The sequence below is a fragment of the Podarcis muralis genome, chromosome 8 (assembly GCF_964188315.1).
Source record: "Podarcis muralis chromosome 8, rPodMur119.hap1.1, whole genome shotgun sequence".
Lineage (NCBI taxonomy): Eukaryota > Metazoa > Chordata > Lepidosauria > Squamata > Lacertidae > Podarcis > Podarcis muralis.
The window spans coordinates 62,343,189-62,361,088 of NC_135662.1; the positions used below are offsets into that span (position 1 = coordinate 62,343,189).

Consider the following 17,900-nt stretch of genomic DNA (forward strand, 5'->3'; position numbering starts at 1 on the left):
AATAGATCCTTATAGAATAATAGAACTGTAGAGTTGGAAGGGACCACAAGGGTCCTCTAGTCCAGCCCCCTGCAATGCAGAACTCTTTTGCCCAACATGGGGCTCGAACCCACAACCCTAAGATCAAGAGTCTCATGCTCTACCAACTGAGCTAACCAGCCATCCCACTCCCTTTTGGATTGGAATAATTTTTACAAGGGATCTCTTCAAAGTCATAATCCAATAACAGGCCACGTCTGTGTCCACAGTTGTATTCTGTTATTTGTCGGTGACTTTATTGTTATGCTAGGTGAGAATCAAGGAGATCCATGAGGACCTGTGCCTTGGCTCAGTGGTGTTGTGGTGCTGGCAGGCACCGGATCTGTTTCTCTTTTTACTCTGGAGTCTACCAATGTAAGCTTTAATCTGATGGTAGTTTGGGGGAGGCATGTAAAACCAAGAGGATCCATTTTTATTCTGCTGGGTTTGACTTTTACCCAGGGCCACGGAAAAGCAAAAAGTGTGTGTGTGCTTTCTCTGCATGTGCAGAATGACAAGGTGGGGAGGGGTTAGTGACTCCACATGGCAAGACAGACACTTCTACTGACATGCTTCTTCTGTCCAATGCATTTGGAGGCCGGGGGCTAGGGGGAGAGAAGCTGTGCTTGCTCCATATGATGAGAAAAATGCAGAGAGTCCTGTTTTAATGGGGCACCCCTATACGTTACCTGGAGGTAGATTATGAAAGACATGAAAACACCCTCTCCAAATCAAAGAGGAAATGTTGATTACCGAGTGCGATAGGGAAGAAGCTATGGGTGGCAGTTGGATTTTGCAAATGTAAGGAAGCGTGGCCAAGATGGTATCTGTAATGTCCAAAGGTTGTACAAAGAGTCACATAACAACGATAAGAGTGGTGGCGCTGTACCTTCAACTGAGAATGCCACCATGTTGCAACCAGTTATCAAATCAGGAATGGGCTGTTACCACCAACACAGCTCCAGATCAAGTCGTTGAGTTGGATCCAACTAAATAGTTGAGGTAGTGGGAGCCAATGCAACAAGTCCTGTTAGTGCAACAGGGTTTTCCCCCTTCTCCCCAGTACCCCTGAGCTCCTCAGATTGGCTCTAGGGGGGCTGAGAGAGCCCATAGAACAGGGAGGAAGAGAGTGGAGATGGTTCCATCAGGCAAGCAGAAATGACATTGAATTCAACCATTAGGTTTAAAGGGTAAAGGTAAAGGTACCCCTGCCCGTACGGGCCAGTCTTGACAGACTCTAGGGTTGTGCGCTCATCTCACTCTATAGTCCGGGAGCCAGCGCTGTCCGCAGACACTTCCGGGTCACGTGGCCAGCATGACGAAGCTGCTCTGGCGAGCCAGCACCAGTGCAGCACACGGAAACGCCGTTTACCTTCCCGCTAGTAAGCGGTCCCTATTAATCTACTTGCACCCGGGGGTGCTTTCGAACTGCTAGGTTGGCAGGCGCTGGGACCGAGCAACGGGAGCTCACCCCACCGCGGGGATTCGAACCGCCGACCATGCGATCAGCAAGTCCTAGGCGCTGAGGTTTTACCAACAGCGCCACCCGCGTCCCCTAACCATTAGGTTTACTCCACCTAAACATTCCCCAAAAGGCATATGTGACCTTTATACTTCTTACTTTACCAAGGGCGCTTCCAGATATCACTACTTTCAGGTGGGAATCAATCACATACTTAGAAATCCAGGTTGCACCGTTACAGTCAGGTGGAGGTCTTGTGTAACAACCCAGTTCTTGAAAAGATTGGAACACACACACACACACACACACACACACACACACACACACTGGAAAATGCACTGGAAAGTGTGCTTTGATGCAGCACAAATCAGGGTGAATGCTTATTAAATAGCCAGCTTCATCTAGTCTCTCTGCAAACATTATAATCAATAAACATTTCCCAAATTCCCGTTTGCTTTTCTTTCTTTTCTAATCAACTGTTGTTTCAAAGTTGTTGCTTCGCTTTTCAGTTTAGTACAACTCCAGGCTGTATCTCTAATAGCTACACTGGAGAGAGTGAGTTGCTGCACATTCTAACACCCCCATCCCTGTTTCCTCACAACTTTACACAATCTCTTAATTCACATGCCTCCTTTTCTTCTGTTCCACACCTCTTAACAGCCTGAGCCCACAATTTCTTTTTTTTCATATAAATGTTTATTAATTTATTCCAAAAAAACAGAAAAGAAACCGAAAAGAAAGCAAAAAAAAAAGAAAAAAGGAAATACACAAATTAAGAATTTTACATCAGAAATTTTACATTACCGTCTCTTTTGAGACTTCCTTCAGCTTGTCCGTAAATCATTCGTGGTAATAATTAAAGTTACGCATTTTCTGGCTTATATTGTCATTATACATTTCTCTCTCTTCTATTCCCTTTGTACAATAACTCTTAATCTTTCACAGTGCTTCTCTAAATCCCATTAGCGTTGTTTGTCCCTCACTTATGTGTTCCAGATAATCTACATATTTTCCCCATTCCTTGATGAACTTTTGGTCTCTTAAATATCTGATCTTTCCTGTCAATTTGTCCAACTCCGCGTAGTCTAATAACTTTGATCTCCACTCATCCACCGTTGGCATTTCCTGCTGTTTCCACTTCTGGGCTAATATTACCCTTGCTGCTGTAACTGCATAGTATACAAATTTGCAATCTTTCTTTTTTAATCTCGTTCCCTAATATCCCTAACAGGAAGATTTCTGATTTCTTTGTAAACGTATATTTTAAAATCTTCTTTAGTTCAATATATATTTTTTCCCAAAATTGTTTTACTTTTCCACATTCCCACCACATGTGGTAAAAGGAGCCCTCTTTGTCATTGCATTTCCAGCACTTATTACACACCTTATACATTTTCGATAATTTCACAGGTGTTATATACCACCTATAAAACATCTTCATGACATTTTCCTTTATCGTTATACACGCCGTAAAATTTAGGCCGTCCTTCCATAGTTTTTCCCAGTCCTCAAATTGTATACTATGACCCACATCCCTAGCCCAGCGAATCATTACCGGTTTGACTTCCTCGTCCCCTAAATTCCAGTCTAACAGCATCCTATACATTTTAGATATTATTTTCACATCATTGTTTATAATCTCCATCTGAAATTTAGAGTCTTTATCCGCATACCCTCTTTCTTTGCTGTCTTTTCTGAATATTTCGTTAACTTGGAAGTACTGTAGCCAGTCATATACATACTCCTTGACCTGCTCATATGGTTTTAGTTTCCATTTCCCATCTTCTTTGATTAATAGTTGACTGTATGTTACCCAATTACATCTCATGTTAATTTTCTTCACACTTATCGCTTCAAGAGGTAATAGCCAGTGTGGAACTTTAAATTCTAACAGGTTTTTATACCTTTCCCATATTTCAATTAATGGGCCTCGAAAAATGTGGTTTTCAAACCCCTTGTGTACTTTCCTTTTATCGTGCCATAAGTAGGCATGCCAGCCGAACCTATTGTCGAAGCCCTCTAAGTCGAGTAGCTCATTGTTCACTAACTTTACCCAATCTTTTAACCAACAAAGGCATGATGCCTCGTAGTATAATTTCAGATCTGGCAGGGCAAAGCCTCCCCTTTCCTTTATATCTGTTAACAATTTAAATTGAATTCTAGGTTTTTTGCCCTGCCAAATATATCTTGAGAGCACTCTTTGCCACTCTTTAAAGATTCGGCTCCCCTTAATTATAGGAATAGTCTGGAATAGGAACAGCAACCTTGGTAGTACATCCATCTTAATTGTGTTAATCCTTCCCCAGAATGACAATTTCAGTCCTCCCCACACTTCCAGGTCCTTTCTTATTTCCCTCCACACCGGCTCATAATTATTTTTAAATAAATCTATATTTTTGGGTGTTAGCCAAATTCCAAGATATTTCACTTTTTTGACCACCTCTATCTGTGATTGATGTTGAATTGTTTCTGTTACACTTTGATCCACATTTTTAACAATCATTTTCATTTTCCTCTTATTTAGTTTGAAGCCTGCCACCTCTCCGAACTGATCTATTTCCTTTAGAACTTCTTCTATTGTAGTTGTTGGTTCTTCAGTCATTATTACCAAATCGTCTGCAAATGCTTTGGTCTTATACACATTTTGTCCAATTGTCACTCCTTTTATTTTTTTGTATTGCCTGATTGAATTCAGAAGGACTTCTAACACTGTTATGAATAATAGCGGGGAAAGTGGACATCCCTGTCTTGTTCCTTTCTGTATCTTTATTTCTTCTGTCACGATGTTATTTATAATCAATTTAGCTTTCTGCTCTGTGTATATTGCTTTTATCCCATTAAGGAAATCTTTCCCCACTTCCATATGTTCCAGATTTTTCAGCATGAAGTCCCATACCACATTGTCGAATGCCTTCTCTGCGTCCACAAACATCATTATAGCTTGTTTGTCGATCCTGGCAGACAGATATTCTAACATATTAATTATATTTCTTATATTGTCCCTCATCTGCCTGCCTGGAAGAAAGCCCGCCTGATCTTTGTGGATAGTTTCTAGTAACATAGTCTTCATCCTCCTCGCAAGGATTCCTGCAAAGATTTTGTAATCTGTGTTCAGCAGTGAAATCGGCCTATAATTTTTGACTCGTGTTAGATCTGCATCCTGTTTTGGGATAAACGTGATATATGCCTCTTTCCAGGTCTCTGGAGCCCACAATTTCTTCACTAGGGTCACTTCCAGACTGTCACTGTTTTGTGGGTGGGATGAAAATGCATACCTGTAAATTCAGGTTGCCCAGTTAAAGTAGATTAGGCGCTCCTGAAGAGCAAACCCTCTTTCTCTCTCCTCCTGCCCCATGGACTGTTTGTGGTTAAGAAAGTGACAGGAAAATGCCCTGGTGGAAAGTGGGGGACGGGTAGGCAAACTAAGGCCTGGGGGCTGGATGCGGCCCAATCGCCTTCTAAATCTGGCCCGCGGACAGTCCGGGAATCAGCATGTTTTTACATGAGTAGAATGTGTGCTTTTATTTAAAATGCATCTCTGGGTTATTTGTGGGGCATAGGAATTCGTTCACCCCCCCAAAAAAAAAATATAGTCCGGCCCACCACATGGTCAGAGAGACGGTGGACCGGCCCATGGCTGAAAAAGGTTGCTGAACCCTGGTGTGGGATAACAACTTCTTGCAGTGGCATCCCTTAACCTCCTTGCAAACACATCAGACTGAATCATCAATAAACAGCTGGTGTCATGTGACCTCCCTGCAAACTTTGCACAAACAAATCAGACTGAATGCTCCATAAACAACAACACAAGCCCTTCCCTCTTACCATCCTGATACCCATCTCTTCCCCATCTATTGCATTTCCCTAGATTGATGAAGTTAAGCACGATATGGGCTGCAGGGAAAGCTGCTGTGATGATGACGACTGTAATGCATTGTAATACTATGGTTCGGGTCTCTTTTGATAAGTTTCATCCTCATTCCTGTCCCCTGAATGAAAACCACCTCCTCTCTTACCAGCAAAGAGAGTGAAGTTGTTGGCTCCTGGTTCTTCTTCCTTGTTCCTCCTTTGGCATTTCTAGTTCTCTCTCTATTAATAGAAGGTGCAGACGCAGCCAGATTTCCTGAAATTTCAGGCAAACATCACACACACACATTTCCCAAGGACTTCAGTGATTCCTCCGCAACCTTCCCTGCCTCAGTGTGTAAAAAGGTAAAGGGTAAAGGGACCCCTGACCATTAGGTCCAGTTGCGGCCGACTCTGGGGTTGCGGCGCTCATCTCGCTTTATTGGCTGAGGGAGCCGGCGTACCGCTTCCGGGTCATGTGGCCAGCATGACTAAGCCGCTTCTAGCGAACCGGAGCAGCACACGGAAACGCCGTTTGCCTTCCCGCCAGAGCGGTACCTATTTTTCTACTTGCACTTTGAAGTGCTTTCGAACTGCTAGGTTGGCAGGAGCAGGGACTGAGCAACAGGAGCTCACTACATCACGGGGATTTGAACCACCGAACCTTCTGATCAGCAAGCCCGTGGCTCTGTGGTTTAACCCACAGCACCACCGGCATCCCGCTTCCTCCACTTGTGATTCCTTGCAACTGATGCTCAAAGGCATACTGCCTCCATTCCTGGAGGTAGAGCAATGCCACCATGGCAAGTGGCCACTGAACACCCTATACTCCATGACTAACTTGCACTAAGTCTTGACTAACATCGGCTCACCAAGGTCTCAGACAGACACCTTTACTATCATCTGATACATGGTACCTTTAATTGGTGATGCTAAGGGCTCTAGCTAGGAGCTTCTGCAAGCACAGTGGGTTCTATAGTATCTCCACTGCTGCCAGATGTTTAGCTCCACATTCATTTTTTTTTAAATATTTTATTAAATTTTCAAATACAAAATAAGCAATATACATACAAGATCCCTTCACCAAAAAAAAATAGTACACAAAAAAACCAGAATAAGTACACCAAAAGAAAAGAAAAAACTCAGAAAGAAGTAAAGAAAAAAGATTAAGAAAAAAAGAACCCCACCATTCAATACAATTTTATATGACTAACTGGACTTCCTCGCATCTCCTTTACCCTGCATTATTTATAATAAAAATATCAGCAAATTATTACCTTGTTTCAAACCTTATTTTATACTTTCCAAATATTTTACTTCTTGATTTAAAGTAATTTTTATCAATTACTCATACCTTAAATTTAAACATAATATTGCCTTAAATTTCGACCTTTTCTTACTTATAACTTAATTTTCTATTTTACAAAATCTATTTGCTGGAGCTAAAATTTTCTAAGTCACGCAAATTCTTAACATTCATACAACTTATATTGTTTTTGTAAATAGTCCTTGAACTTCTTCCAGTCCTCTTCCATTGTTTCTTCTCCCAAGTCTCGGATTCTGCTAGTCATTTCAGCCAGTTCCATATAGTCCATCAATTGCGTCTGCCACTCTTCCAGTGTGGGCAAGTCTTGTGTTTTCCAATGCTTTGCAATAAGTATTCTTGCTGCTGTTGTCGCATACATAAAGAAACTTCTGTCCTTCTTTAACACTTTCTGGCCGACAATGCCCAGGAGGAAGGCCTCCGGTTTCTTAACAAAGGTATATTTAAATACCTTTTTTAACTCATTATAGATCATTTCCCAGAAGGCCTTCACTTTTGGGCATGTCCACCAGAGGTGAAAAAATGTCCCCTCAGCCTCCTTGCATTTCCAACATTTATTATCAGACAGGTGGTATATTTTTGCGAGCTTGACTGGGGTCATGTACCACCTATATATCATTTTCATAATATTCTCCTTCAAGGCATTACAAGCCGTGAATTTTATTCCGGTGGTCCATAACCTTTCCCAGTCCTCAAACATGATGTTATGCCCAATATCCTGAGCCCATTTTATCATGGCTGATTTAACAGTCTCATCCTGATTGTTCCATTTAAGCAGCAAGTTATACATTCTCGAAAGTATCTTAGTCTTTGGTTCCAACAGTTCTGTCTCTAATTTCGACTTTTCCACCTGGAATCCTATCTTTTTATCCAATTTAAACACCTCTTGAATTTGAGCGTAATGTAACCAATCTTGCACCTTATTCTTTAATTTCTCCAAGCTCTGCAACCTCCAATTATCTCCAATTTTTTCTATTATTTCCCAATATTTCGGCCAACCGGCCTCCATATTGAGTCTCTTCCGGGCCTTAGCCTCCATTGGTGATAGCCATCTCGGGGTCTTACTTTCTAGTAAGTCTTTATATTTTGTCCAGACAATAAATATTGTTTTTCTGACAATATGGTTTTTAAACATTTTATGAAACTTTACCTTGTCATACCACAAGTATGCATGCCAACCGAAGGCGTTATTGAACCCTTCCAGATCTAGGACATCAGTGTTCTCAAGGAGTAACCAATCTTTCATCCAGCAGAAAGCTGCAGCTTCATAATATAACTTTAAATCTGGCAGGACAAACCCCCCTCTTTCTTTTGCATCAATTAGTATTTTAAATTTTATTCGGGGCTTTTTGCCCTGCCAGATAAATTTGGAAATTCAGGTCCTCCTTTCATAGAATCACAGAACTCTACAGCAGCCAATAATGTGGTGCAGGGGTGGGAACACACAACACGATGTTAGATGTTACGTAATGTGTTTCCACTATGGGGAGACAGAAGGATACTTTGCGCAGTTGCGTGGAAGGGTTGCTCCTTTTCTGCCAGCTCTGCCTAATCAACTTCATCTCAAGTTCTTCCCTCTGAAGGCAAACCAGTTTTCAAGTGTTATTCTAGACTGCCCTCTGTCAGATAGCAGAAGTACTCCAGTCATCTTTCCAGATGCTTGTATTTGATTTGCATTTGGTTCCGGAGGACCATGCGGTGGAGAAATGACTTCATATCGCATGGTTAAATGAAGTAGAACAAACTAAAGTTGAAATCTACATAGTTTTCCAGGAAGGTTTGATTATAGAATAGTTTCACAGTATGTGTGTCAAGGACACATCCCTTTTTGAAACTTTGCTTGAGAAATAAAATGCACAGATCTTACAAAAAAGAATTTGGGGGGGCATTAGGTATTTATGTAGAACTATGTGCTCTGTAAGCCACTTAGGCTCTAATTATTGGAGGCTGGAGTGACTGGATACAATATCAGACCAACTAAAAATAATGACAGTTCCCACCCTGTCCCAGGACCATCACATCAAACATTGACTACTGGAGTGTTAACTGCTGTGGATCTTTGGCTGCGTACAGTACACACCATACATTTAAAGCTCATGACTGCTCCCAAGAATCTTGGGAACTGTAGTTTGGAAAGGGTTCTGGGAATTGTAGCTCTGTGAGGAATCAACTACAGTTCCCCATCCCTCCTTTCCATCACTGGAAGTTTGACTTGAAAAGTTGGTTAATATTGTTATAGATTGGGTGTGGGACCGTAGGAATTTATGAATTGTAGGATTTTGATGATTTCAGATGTGAAGGGAGAAATGCAAACTGCAGAGGAATTCCTGGGCTAGCCTATGCAAACGACCTGGCCAAGCTAGGGCCATTAAGAAACAATACAGAGCCACTGAGGGCCATTGGCAACGCAAGAGAACTGTCCTCCCCTGCCCCATGCCCTGAGGTGTGAACAGAGACAGGGGTTTGGAAGGTTGCCAGGGTAACTGAGCATGATAGGAAAAGAGAGTTTTGAGCAAGGGTTGCTGGAGAAAGATGGACTGGCATCCATTTTGGGCAGGCTGGCTGAAGGCTGGCTGCACTGCTGTAGGGAACAAATCCCTCTTGACTGGGACTCCCTCCATGAAGACTGGGACTCCCTCCATGAAGACTGAAGATGTAAATCTTAAAGCTATGACAGTCTCCGTCATGTCTCAGTTCTCCAAAGGACCACAGACCCTGGGTGAGTGCTTGGAACCCCATGAACTCTTGCCATCGCTTGGCAGAGGGGGTGGGCACCTGACGTTTGTAACACTATTATTATTACCACCGTTATTATCAACAACAGAACAACTTTTTGAAGGAAAAGGAGCATACCTGGCAGCCTGTTGAGTGTCACCCAGAAATGTTCATCTGGACTGTAGGTATCTTTAGACCATTCAAGGAGATCAAGAGACCTCCGGTCGTTGAGGATGAAGTCTGCAAATTCCCTTGAAAGTGCAATGTAAGCAGTGCCGAAATAGATGGTCAGGTTGTGCGGAGGTGGCGATTTCCGCAGAAAAGTCCCCAGCATGAAGGAAAAGATGCTGTAAACCTGTTCTCGGTAGATGTATTTTGTCCTCTTGAGAATATGATGTGGAGGCAACACCCCCGGAGTGATGTTCTGCCCTTTGAACCCTTTCAGGTACCGAACTATCTCCTTGTTGGTTCTCAAGGGGAAATCTTGCCCACAAGCGTTGAGAAGGTATTTCCAGGGCACTTTGGATTTTACAAGATCCTTCATGCAGTTCAGATCAGCCTGGAGCCTGGATACCCCAGCATAAACCACCAGCTCCAATTTTGAAGCAAGGAAAGCATTGGGGAAACAGCCTAGCAATTGCTCCACCTTTCTCTTAAACGCATGGGTGGCCTTCTTGTCCACGTGGACACAGTAGACATTTTGGGGCATATATATGGCCCTAAAGAGCCTCTCAAAAGTATCAAACTCTTTGTGCAGGGTTATCACATAGGCTAAAGGAAAGGCAGCTTCTTCTGCAGAGAGGGGTCTGGTAATGTAGTGGCTTTGGGTCACGTAGTCACTGCAGTTGGATTCCCCAAAGGATGTCTTCAGCATCTTTCGGGGTGAGAAGTGCTTTTTTCCTTCAGTAATAGCTTTGCAAGTTTCTGCTAAGAACGAGGTGGCCGACTGGTTGAATCCCCTTGGGATGTTTTCATCCGATAGTCTTGAGGTGTAGAATAGGATGGAGAGGAAAACCGCAAAGATGAAAAGAGTCAGAATGGGACGCATTTGTGAATTCATGGCCATTGCTGAAAATGCTGGGTAAAACAAAGAAGATACACAGCATTAAAGTTGGTGGTTTTAAAAATAGGAAAAAAGGAGAAATGGGTCCCCAAATTAATGTTTGGTCTAAAGGTGCAGTAGAAAATTAAATATTACTGATACCATACATTTAAAGCATAGTTAAAGGATGTAAATCACACACAGAGAGAAAACAATAATGGGAATTGTAGTTTACCCCTCACATAGCTATAATTCCCATCACCCTCAACAAACTACAGTTCCCATTATTGTTTTTTTTTTGGGGGGGGAGTCATGTGCTTGAAATGTATGGTGTATACACATTCATAGACTTACAGTGCAATCCTAACCTGTGTTCTCAGAAGTAAGTCCCACTGAATTCAGTGGGGCCAGTGGTGTAGCATGGGGGGTGCAGGGGGGGCCAGCCGCACCGGGCGCAACATCTGGGGTTAGGGCAAATCCATGGGTTAGGGGGCGCAAATCCACGGGTTAGGGGGCGCAAATTACTTGCCTTGCCCCGGGTGCTGACAACCCACGCTACGCCACTGAGTGGGGCTTCTCCCAGGCAAGGTGAGACAGCCTCAACTCCGGCTAAAGAAACCACAAATGCCACCTGGGTGGTTACTTAGATGGGCTATCAACGCCTTTTGTCATTGGCTTGGCTTATCCCTGGCTAGCTACCTGCTCCTAAACTGAATGCAACAGCACTTGGCTTAGTTTTAACAAACCAGACTTTCCTTACTTTGTGAATTTATGAGTTTGCTCAAATTCTATCTCTTTACCGACTCTAGAGATTATGGCGAGTCTGCCCCTCTCCCAAAGGGGAGATATACAGATATACGTAAGAAGATATACAGTTTGTTCTGGGAAATCAAGCCCTGATACAGTCCTCTCTATTTGCCCTCAATTCTTTGTACTGACCCCCACCATCAACAAACAGAGTAGCTGATCCAGCAGTTTGCACACTTGCTTGTTTAGCTGCAAACCTGAGCACAGAGCGTATATTTCAACCTGCTTTTTACAAACGTTTGTCACTGATTCCCCACTGAGTCACCAAAAGAGCCATACATAGCTGAGTGAGTCACTTCTTACACCAAGAATCCAAAGCTGCAGCACAGGACAAGGGCACATGAAGGCGGGGGTGGGGGGAGATTCTCATGGGTCCATGCTGTTGTATTTGAGTGAACCAGTGCCGTGCATGCAGGGCTGGTTTTAGGACCAATTGACCCTAAATTTCCCTGGGGTGCCAGGCTTGGGGGGGGCACACATGCTGTGTAGGCTAGCTACTTAAATATCTCGTCAACAGTTGAAACAAATAATACAAACAGTTAATCTGATCCTAGCCTGATTTTTTTTATCATAAATCATGTCTGAGAATCATGCATCCCATACATTTGGTCTAGGACATGGGTAGGCAAACTAAGGCCCGGGGGCCAGATCCAGCCCAATCACCTTCTAAATCCGGCCCACAGACAGTCCAGGAATCAGCTTGTTTTTACATGAGTAGAATGTGTCCTTTTATTTAAAATGCACCTCTGTGTTAGTTGTGGGGCATAGGAATTCGTTCACCCCCCCCCCAAATAGTCCAGCCCCCTACAAGGTCTGAGGGACAGTGGACTGGCCCCCTGCTGGAAAAGTTTGCTGACTCCTGGTCTAGGACCAGCCTGTCAACACTTGTTGTTTGTTTGTTTGTTTGTTTGTTTGTTTGTTTGTATGTATGAAAGTGAGTCTGTGGAATTGGAAAAGATGGTCAGAAGTAAGCACTTACCATCCGGAGAGCCAGTCATGGAGCAGAGTGACCAGCAGAAAAGGACCCTTGAGCAGGCCTAGCCCCTTTCAGGTATTTGGTGAGGGGAGAGTAAGTTATTTGTCAACAGAGTAGTGGTGGTAGGAATGCTGCATCTGGAACAGAAAGCAAGAGGGAGGGGGGGGGTGCAGAAGAGCAGGGTGGAGAGAAAAACAGGAGATCAAGCTAGAGGAGCTGGAAGAACCAGCTAATGGGACAGAACTGGAATCTTTGTCTGCTCTCTTCCCCTCAGGCGCCCTCTTGGTGGTTAGTATGGTTCTAACCAACCTGAAGAGATGGGCTCCAACCTGCACACTCACCCACATCCATTCAAGATCTCTGTTTCTTTCTCATGCCCTTAAACCAAAGGCTCCAGTATGCACAGGTTGGAAAGTAAAATGAATCTATGTGAGAAAGGAGATATGCAAATGGATAGGACTTGAATTTCTGGAAGCAGAGCAGCGGCATCCTTATCTAAGTGGAATCTCCCAAACCCAGGAGAATACTAGCAAGGGATAGGAGCAATCTTATCAGAGTACAAATTACTCAGCAGTAGAAGAGATGGCCAGGAAGCCTGGGTAGGGCACCAAAACAAAGAAGTGCCTTAGAATGGAGATTTTATCTGGCAAGTATGAGGTGAATGGTCAGGGGTCCCTTTACCTTTATGAGGTGGCAAAATGCATTGAAGAGCCCAAATGCCTTGAGCAGAAGTTCCTGTTTCCAAAGCCACTTGTTTGCAACTTGTTTCACTTCATCTTTATTTGTAAAAAATATTTATATACAAGATGTTCACAGCAAAGGAATGTGGGACTGCCCTGCCATGCTGCAGTCCTGTGCACGCTGACTTGGAAGGAAGGCCAACTGAACACACTGAGTAAGCACACACAGCATTATGCCATTACGGCAGCTTCAGACATGCACTACACATATGAAAACTTACAGCTTCTGGAATTAAGTGTGCACCTGCCCTGTCTCCTGTTTCCCACCATGCTGACAACATTTCATTCCCTTAAGTCGCATCAATGGCAATTAATGTACTATCATTATTTTTGCATTTTGTTATCATCCCATTAGTGTTACTGTAGCATGTTGATAAAAATACTACACTGCAGCAACTACAGAGTGTTAGTATACCACTTACCGGTATATTCTTAGGTTGTGTACACCGATGGTAATGCTCTTATTTAATCCATGAGTTGTGTAAGATTCCCAGGTTTTTGACTGCCTATCTACTGTCTGGTTCACACATAATTATATATTGTGAAACCACTTTTTCCCACACTCCCATGGAGAATAGAGAAATCACATCTCCCAAAAGAAGGGCAGTTTTCTTCAGCTTTATTGATTGCTTGTTTCCTCCCCTCCCCTTCTAAAACAGGGCCCCACATTCCCTTCCTCTGACACAACTCAGAAATACCCTCCTTATTTACCCTCCCTTCTGGCTATATCCATTTGAAAATGAGTTTTTAAAAAATGGTTTCTTTGGTTGTGCAGGGTCTGCCTGATCATTATTATTTGCATCCGAGCTCTTTTGGTGACCAAGCTACGCTTGTAGACGCTACGGCGATGAAGTTGTTCCTTGGGCCATATCCAATGCTGCAGCTTTGCTGGCGCAACAGACTTCTGTGTGCTCAAAGGAGGTCCCTCTCCAGCCCTGCCCACATGCTCTCAGATCACTTCTGCAGGGTTGGGGGGACCCTCCAGAGCAGATTTTGGGGGCACACGGGGAAAGGGAAAGGAACATAGCTGATGCAGCATGAGATAGTTCCTTATTTGCATAGAAGTTCAAAGCAACAGAAAACGTTACAAAGAATTATTTATTTATCCCTAACGCCATTGACAGGAGGGACGCAGGTGGTGCTGTGGGTTAAACCACAGAGCCTAGGACTTGCCAATCAGAAGGTTGGTGGTTCGAATCGCCGTGATGGGGCGAGCTCCTGTTGCTCGGTCCCTGCTCCTGCCAACCTAGCAGTTCGAAAGCACGTCAAAGTGCAAGTAGATAAATAGGTACCGCTCTGGCGGGAAGGTAAACGGCGTTTCCGTGCGCTGCTCTGGTTTGCCAGAAGCGGCTTAGTCATGCTGGCCACGTGACCCGGAAGCTGTACGCCAGCTCCCTCGGCCAATAAAGCGAGATGAGCACCGCAACCCCAGAGACGGTCACGACTGGACCTAATGGTCAGGGGTCCCTTTAATGCCATTGAGTGGCTGGATGCACGAGTGGTGAGAGGCACCAGTTGCGGAATCCACAAGGGAAGAAGGCTAAGAGCCAGAGGATTTGTAGTGGGACAATGATGAGTGGTTGGGGGGGGAGGGAGAAGACTGGGAGGAGGAGGAGATGTCAGGAGCTGAATAGATAATGGGTTAGTGGACAAGAAGAGTCTGTGACACAGTAGCATAGCTAGGGGGCAAGAGGGCAGGGCGCCCCGGGTGGCACTTACCTCTAGGGGTGGCACGCCTAAGCCCAAGGTGATGTATAAGTCCAGACACCCCAGAGCCTGGCATGCTGCTCTCCAAAGCAGTGTGGCCTGGGGCTGGGCTCTCAGAGCGCCAGCTGCCAGAGGGTGGCTGAGAAGGACACAACTGGCAGGCACTAGCCCCGCGAGCCGTGCTGGGCCTGCAGTGTGCCCTAGCCACAGCATCTGCCCTGAGCTGGTCATATATGTCATTCATGCCCATTGTAAAGATTGCCCTGCAGTCAGTCTGCCCCTTTATTAGATAATCTGGATCAGTACTGTATACTATTTTACATGACATCATGTTTCCTATTCAATCCTCATGGATAAGTAAGATAATGGACTATGCAGAACTGGCAAAACGAACAGCAAAATTTAGAGAATCTAATGTGTGTTTTATGGAAGAATGGGTGCCTTTTTTGGACTATTTACTGCAGGGAATATTACAATATGGGGAACGTGCAAGGAGGATTTGAGCTATGAGCAACAGAAGTAATTAGATTATAATACTGTGGTTATGATTTGAAGATAGGATGCAGCAGAAGGAGAGAAACAACAACTCCATGGGGAAAAGGGGTGGGAAGTCGACAAAAACAAGAGAAAATATGAAATTGTGTTTTGACTGCATATGTTAAAAATGTTGAAACTTAATAAAATATAATTAGAAATAATCATAATCATGACTGGACTGTTATGTTTTTGTTCAAGAGCTAGATTCAAGCATATTTGTGAGGTGCACAGAATCCTAGCATTTGATCCTAGAATTGGAAGAAATTTTAGAGGTCTTCCTGACCAACTCCTCCCCACTGCAAGGATCAATGGCTAAAGATGAATCCCTGACAGGTGGTCTCCTAGCTTCTGCTTAAATGCTTCTAGCAAAGGAGCGCTCACCATGTCCTGAAGTAGTTTGTTCTACAGCTGAAACACTCTCTTAAGTGAGTAACCAGCCACTGTATATTTCTTATAATCTGAATTTTACAGGGGCAATGCTTGTCCATGCATTTAAATTCTGCTATGCACACAACATTTCTGGAGCAAATACCCCCTCCCCCATAAAATCTCAGATTATATCCCCTTTTTATTTGCTCTTAGTTTCAATGCACTCTCCCTCTGGAGAGCAATGCCCACTTACTGGCTGGCATTTATTTCCATGCAAACAACTTCAGCTCTGAGTATTTTATCCTGCAACTGTTGGCTAAGGGTCCTCAAATGAGGCAACAAGGAAAAGAATGGAAGAAAAATAGAAGCCTGCCTGATGACTAGACAAAAAGCTCCACAGACTCTGGATTATTATTTTTTAAAAGCAACAATTTTCCAAACCAGTGGGAGGGGAATAGAGCTTGAAGTATCATCTTGGCTCATTAAAACATAAGCAAAATGTCCTGATTTCAGCATTCAATATATATTTCTAGCAAAAAAAAGCAAATGAAGGGTTCACTGCCATCTTACGCCTCTCCAAAGGCAGATGGCCCAGCCAGTTCATTATCTAGCAAGTGGCAGAATATCAAATCTCCCATAAACTTACATCAGCCATCCAGCATTTTTGCTTGGAGATTCTTAAAGCCAACTCAGGTTTCGTACAAGCTCCACAATTCCCCTCTTCTCCTGCGCTACCAGTTTGCTGAACTGCATTCTCTCCCTCTCCCTCTCTCTCTTTCTCTGTTTGAATGCAGCTGGCTTTGTTGCAACAGAGATGTGAGCTAAGCAAAAAACAAAATAAAAAAAGTAAAAAAGCACTTGTATAAACAAGGGCCATCTGATGCCTCTGTGCTAAGCAGACTGAATCATCCATCATATATACATACACATCAGTTGCAGTTTTCAAGGCAGTAGGCGAAACACACTATAATTAAAACAATTATAACCAGAAGCTAAAGCTGTTCTCGTCCAACAAACCTAAGAATATGGCATGAAGTGGAATCAGCTGGACCATGGCATTCGACTCATGCCAAACGGAGAACATGTTTTATGATGATATTTTATAATAGGGTTTTGTAATAGGGATGCGTACCAGGGTTGTGTCACTGAGTAAAATTGTTTTCCCAGCAATAGACAGCAATTAGGCCATCAGGTGCCCATGTTGCTGTTTCCTCCTGCACTTCACAAGTTTTTCTGCTCGGCATCCATTTTGGTCTTGTCTCTTGTCAGAAATGCTGTGAGTCCAACCATGGTACGTTATGGGAACTGCTTGCTAGGGCAAATAAATTTTCTGTGTCAGAAAGCTCCAGCTGTGTTAGAGCTTCAGTACAGCCAGACCACACAAAGGGGTAGTGAAGGTGCTCAATTATCCTTTGCAAAACAACATAATATCACATGGAAATAAAAGAAGTGCACTTTAGTTCCCTACTCTAGGTGGTTTCTTTTTCTTCTTTGATTTTTCTACTTTTGAATAATGCCTCCCTGTTTGGCAGACAGGAGTCATAGAAGACTCTACAGCATATGCTAGGCTACACACTCTAGTTGTCCTCATTTCGGAGGGGTGTGAAGAAAACACTCTCCTGCAAGAAAGAATGAGTAGCAGCTAACATGAGAAAGAAAGCTAGTCTATTGCAAACATAGCGAAAATCTCTTCCCCATTGAACCATCAAACCCTGTGATCAAAAGAAGGAAGGGTGTTTTCAATCTCTTGATCCTTGCAGGCTTTTTGGGGGCTAAATCTGTTCAAGAAATGGATTAATCATTTGATGGGCAGACCTTCCTGTAATTCCATTGAAGTCAACTAAACTGGGATCATCTTGTTAAAAGCAAACAAAGGAAAATAACTCACCCGAACTTGTTAGCATCAAGTAACAAATCTTCTCATGGGCAAGGTGTAAATTGGGGGAACACAGTATCTTAAGAACTCTGCTAGTTATGGTTTGCATTAAAGAACTGCAGCAGTTGCTTTTGGAGCTTTCCAAATTATAGGTTGAGATCTGCTGTAGCACCTGTTATTATGTTGCCTAGCACTCTCTAAGATTGTTCTCTGGCTGTTTCCTTCCACTGACGGGCAGCAATGTGAGCAGAACCATGGGAGTCAAAGGCAACCAGTGTATCAGGTGACCATAGGAGGCTAGAAACTGACTGTTTAGTCCCCAGGACATAGAAGATCTTGAATAAGAAAAGGGATAAATTGTGTGGGATAAATTCAGAACATGCCAAGTTTTGAGTTGCACAGAATTCTTCGTCATACATACATACATACAGAGAAGAATTTAATGTACAGTGATACCTCAGTTGTCAAACGTAATCGAGTC

At 43.4% G+C, this 17,900-nt stretch overlaps 1 protein-coding gene across 1 annotated transcript in view; it reads right to left on the reverse strand.

Moving 5' to 3' along the window:
- GCNT2 (glucosaminyl (N-acetyl) transferase 2 (I blood group)) overlaps positions 1 to 16,316 on the reverse strand; it is a 35,188-nt gene extending 18,872 nt beyond the window's left edge. Inside the window, exons 1-3 of the mRNA XM_077933297.1 lie at positions 16,190 to 16,316; positions 12,194 to 12,327; positions 9,504 to 10,442 (exon numbers count right to left, since the gene is read on the reverse strand). Coding sequence (XP_077789423.1) covers positions 9,504 to 10,442; positions 12,194 to 12,212 — 958 coding nt within the window. The 5' untranslated portion in view covers positions 12,213 to 12,327; positions 16,190 to 16,316. The remainder of the gene's footprint in view (positions 1 to 9,503; positions 10,443 to 12,193; positions 12,328 to 16,189) is intronic.
- Between the last annotated feature and the right edge of the window lie 1,584 nt (positions 16,317 to 17,900).